General features: G+C 45.3%; 1 protein-coding gene across 1 annotated transcript; it reads right to left on the bottom strand.

Moving 5' to 3' along the window:
* Positions 1-114: 114 nt before the first annotated feature.
* SARC_13194 (hypothetical protein) lies at positions 115-3,829 on the bottom strand (the record flags this gene model as incomplete). Its single annotated transcript, XM_014292681.1, has 6 exons — positions 3,752-3,829; positions 3,145-3,228; positions 1,994-2,127; positions 1,429-1,547; positions 841-995; positions 115-218 (listed from the first exon to the last, which is right to left on the bottom strand). Coding segments are annotated over exons 1-6 (662 nt in total), but the record flags the coding sequence as incomplete, so codon positions are not given.
* Between the last annotated feature and the right edge of the window lie 464 nt (positions 3,830-4,293).

Raw genomic sequence — 4,293 nt, 5'->3', positions numbered from 1 at the left:
TATATATATATATATATATATATATATATATATATATATATAAATAATATATAAATATATATATATATATATATATATGTGTGTGTGTGTATGGGTCAGCTACATTTTGCTCACCCCAATTCGATGCGGAAGCCATTGATCTTGACCTGATAGTCCGCCCTGCCACAGCAGATGATCTCACCGTCGTCATTAAAGCGTGCTAGATCTCCAGAGTCGTACTGTTGAGGGATACCAAAACGTTTACGTTGCGTTGGTGATAACAGCCAACACCTTAAGACGAGGAAACGCATACTACGAGTGCGCGCTAAAGGACTACAGTTCAATGGAACAGCAAATCGAAGGCTAAGTGATACTACCAGTACACGTGAAAATAGGGCACGAGAAAGGGGGGCAGTGCAATAAGACGCCTCACACAATATCACACACACATGAACAGCCGCACCAGCTGGTCAGTCCTGAACGCTTTCTAGTCGTGTCCCGAACTTTTACAATTGTCTTTGAATTTAAATAACAACACAGTAATCTATTGGGCTAAGCTGCACCCGGGACATCAAGCGAGCAAATCGGTGTACACGGCCCTAAAATCCAAACCAGGACACCTTCAAGCGGCCTGCCCTCACTGGAAGTGCATACGAACAGGCGCACAACGGTCCAACTGCAAAACTTCACATCTCAAGCTTATAAGCAACGTGAGAAGCACTCATAGTGACGCTGCAACCAGACCTAACCCCACAATACTTACACGTTACCTACTACCATCCACTCCCTTGCACCTCATCTACTGTAAGAATGCTCTCCTTATGTACCTACACTGTAAGAATGCTCTCCTTATGTACCTACCATGATGGGGTTCTCTACATCTGTGCGGAATGGGTCGGGGATGAATTTCTCGGCTGTGATTTCCGGTCGCTTGTTGTACCCGCGGGCGTTCTGTTCACCCCCCAGGAATAGCTTGCCCTGCTTTCCCGGGGCCACAGGCTGTAGAGTATCCATATCTGTGGCAAAATACAGTACGTTTGGTTATCTGTGGCAAAATACAGTACGTTTGGTTATCTGTCGCAAAATACAGTACGTTTGGTAGGTTGAGTGGAGAGGGTGACGGTGACAGAGGTCTAGGGGACGTCTAACGTGTCTGTGGTTGGTGTAGTTGAGAGTGTATAGTACCTTTGATGCATGCACACGAGGTTGGTGTGATATGGGGGCACCATTCCGTGGAAGTCACGCTGTGCAGACACCTCACTTGTAACTCACACATACGCCAACGCGTGTATTCGATAATGTTGTGTATCGCGTGCTTATCCTCCTATCTCATCCTTGAGTATGGTTCACAGCCCACACAACCGGCCCTAAAATACCGGATCGAGGACACACAGGCTGTACACCCGGGTGCAATGGTGTGCCCCACAGTAGTAGCATTGTTGTGCATACCCAGAATATAGGCCGTGGTGTTTTGGATGGGCCGCCCAATGGTGGGAGGAGAGGAGAGTTTGCCCTCAATGCGTTTAGCGGTACACCACACCGTCACCTCAGTTGGGCCGTACATATTCCTGTGGACCGGATGCACGGGTTATGGCGCGTCAACAGAGTGGTTGTAGGTATGAGTTCAGGTATAGGCGTTGGTAGATAAGTACCAGATGCCGGTGTATCATGGTTTAGAGTCTTTCACTCTACGAGTGCCCTGGTAATACGACCAGCCCTGTCTCGGCTGCTCTATTGCTTTGTTCTGTATTGATTTGCTCACTTTCCGGCAAAGGGGTTTAATCCCTACACACTCATTTATCTATAGCCTATGTAATTCCTATGTATATCACGTGTATATCATATGCACTTCACATGGTTTTCCCCTATGTGCATTTATGTATATGTACACATATGTATTCTATGAATAGCTCTTTCCTCACTTTCTATCACTGAACGTAAACGCTGGTGTCTCCGCGTACACATCATTGATGCTCGTGTTCTATTAATAGATCCTCGCATACTCGCTACCTACCACAACTCCTTCACTCTGGGCGTGAGATTGTTGGCCAAGCTCACGGGCAGAGGCTCACCACCGCACAGAATAGTCAGTTCTGGGTCACCGACCCACGCGCTCTCAATCAGAATAGACCATGTGGCCGGAGTGGCCTGGTTGTGAGTGGGGATGTGCAACTTGACAGTGAGGATATGTACATGCACGCGTAGCACAGTAGAGAGGGGGAAGCGTGACCGTTTGATGTGGACGTGCAGAGTCGGGAGAAGGCAATAGAGCCTTATCTATGTACCTAACTTACATGTCACATGGGTGTAGGGGATCAATGGGGCGACACCAACAAGACATAGCAATTGTAGATGCCAAGGCAAATCACACAGTCATCCGCTGACCACTGGCTGGGATATAAGATAAGAGTTTAACCTAGTTGCCGTCGGATCGATATAGATGCATTTATACATACGAATAAACTATTAGTTTTATTTGCATATGCAGATATGGCTCGTATCAGAACACACCCCGAAGATGGACCCGCATATCGTGGGTTAGATATATGTATAAGGTTATTGCCAAACGTTCAATTTATGTAGCTTTATATACTGATACTGATTTAGAGGTAACGTTTCATCCGTATGATGTAGAAATAAAGTGCGGATAGACTGTGCTTCGAGTGGCCTGGTACAAGCGAAACACAGCAATCAAACCCGCAGTATTAGAGTGCATTCACATATTATATAGATTAACCGGTGATAGGCACATAACATTATGACCCAGGACAAACAGGAACAGGTGCACTATCCTTAACCCAAAACTAACAAAACAGGCGCACTATCACTGACCGAAAACTAACAGGACAGGTGTACGTAGTCCCAAAACACGAGAATCCAATACACCCCACTCTGAGCCCTGAATATGGCCCCGAGGGTGCATTCCAACGCACGCTCACGAAACAACCCCAACCACGCACTTCAATTGCAGTTGAAAAGCGTCTAGCGTTATACACAGCTGACTTTACAAAGCTCACCAAGTAGTCGGTAAAAGAGGCTTAGGGTTTGGGTTGAAGGGATTTAGGGATGTAGGATTTTAGGGTTTAAAGATTTAGCGTTTTAGGGTTTTAAAATTCAAAGATTTAGGGATTTAGGGATTTAGGGTTTTAGGGTTGTCGGCCATACCTGGATGATATCCGGCTTGGTGTTCGCAATGAGTGTTTTCAGTGCTATCCCATCTCGTTGTGTTTTGGCGCTGCATATGATGACCTGAGCGTGTGGGGACCGTACACATATGGGACTGGGGTGAGAGAGTGTATGTACATCGTACTGTATTTATATTAGGTGCTGCAACTAAAATTGATCGCATATAGATATTTTAGGGTTTTAGGGGTTGGTTAATCTCTGTTATTGTATACGTACATACAAATCCATACAGTAGCCTGTGTGTCTGCTCGCAGGATCTATGTGCAGGCGCACATGCTAATTTCGGCAATTGTACACACCCACTCAGTAGTTCATACAAATCCATACAGTATCTGTGTGTAAGTGTGCCCACACTCTAGAAGGATCTATATGCAGGAGTATAGGTGCTTGTATGAAAACGTCCGTGCTAACATATATCTCTGTACGTATGTGCCCTGAAATAAACGTACCTCAGTGCAAGCTACCTTCTACGCAGTGTCACAGTATCTGCCAGACAACACTTAACCCCACTGGCGACGGTACAATATTCACACAGGTGTATGTACGCGCAAGGGTTGTGCAATGCATGTGTACGAGTGCCTCCTACCGTTCCGCCGGTGATCAGTGGCATGAAGAGCTCCATCACAGAGATGTCGAAGCAGATGGTCGTCATGGCCAACAGCCTGCACAGAGAAAGGGGTACATCCGAATTGACTGGGTGGCATGATAGAGAGATATGTACGCAAAGGTGGTGTACAGGATGGAAAGGAGTATCCAAAATACGTTGTATTTGGGAAGTAGGTATGCTAAAAATAGAATGCATTGGAGATGGATAACGAATGGTATCAGTTTCGGACCAGCAGCAAGGCGGTACACGACATGGCTTTGCGTGATGCGCTGCAGAAGTACTTTAACGCATGTATAAATACCGAACGTCTAGACATGAACAACAATAGAAGAATGTAGGTATATAGACGAAAGTATGGTCAATATTTTTGAATCTCTCTCTACGCTCTAACGTCTAGACCTGAACAATAGAATAAGAACAAATTCGATAAAATCATGAAGACCTTGTATATTATTATCAATTCTTGTGCGCTATATTCTTCGCGCTATATATATATACATACACACACACACACACACATA

This window comes from Sphaeroforma arctica (genome assembly GCF_001186125.1).
Source record: "Sphaeroforma arctica JP610 unplaced genomic scaffold supercont1.2999, whole genome shotgun sequence".
Classification (NCBI taxonomy): domain Eukaryota; class Ichthyosporea; order Ichthyophonida; genus Sphaeroforma; species Sphaeroforma arctica.
Note: the sequence above shows the minus strand (reverse complement) of the source record. Positions and strands in the feature narration are given on the sequence as shown.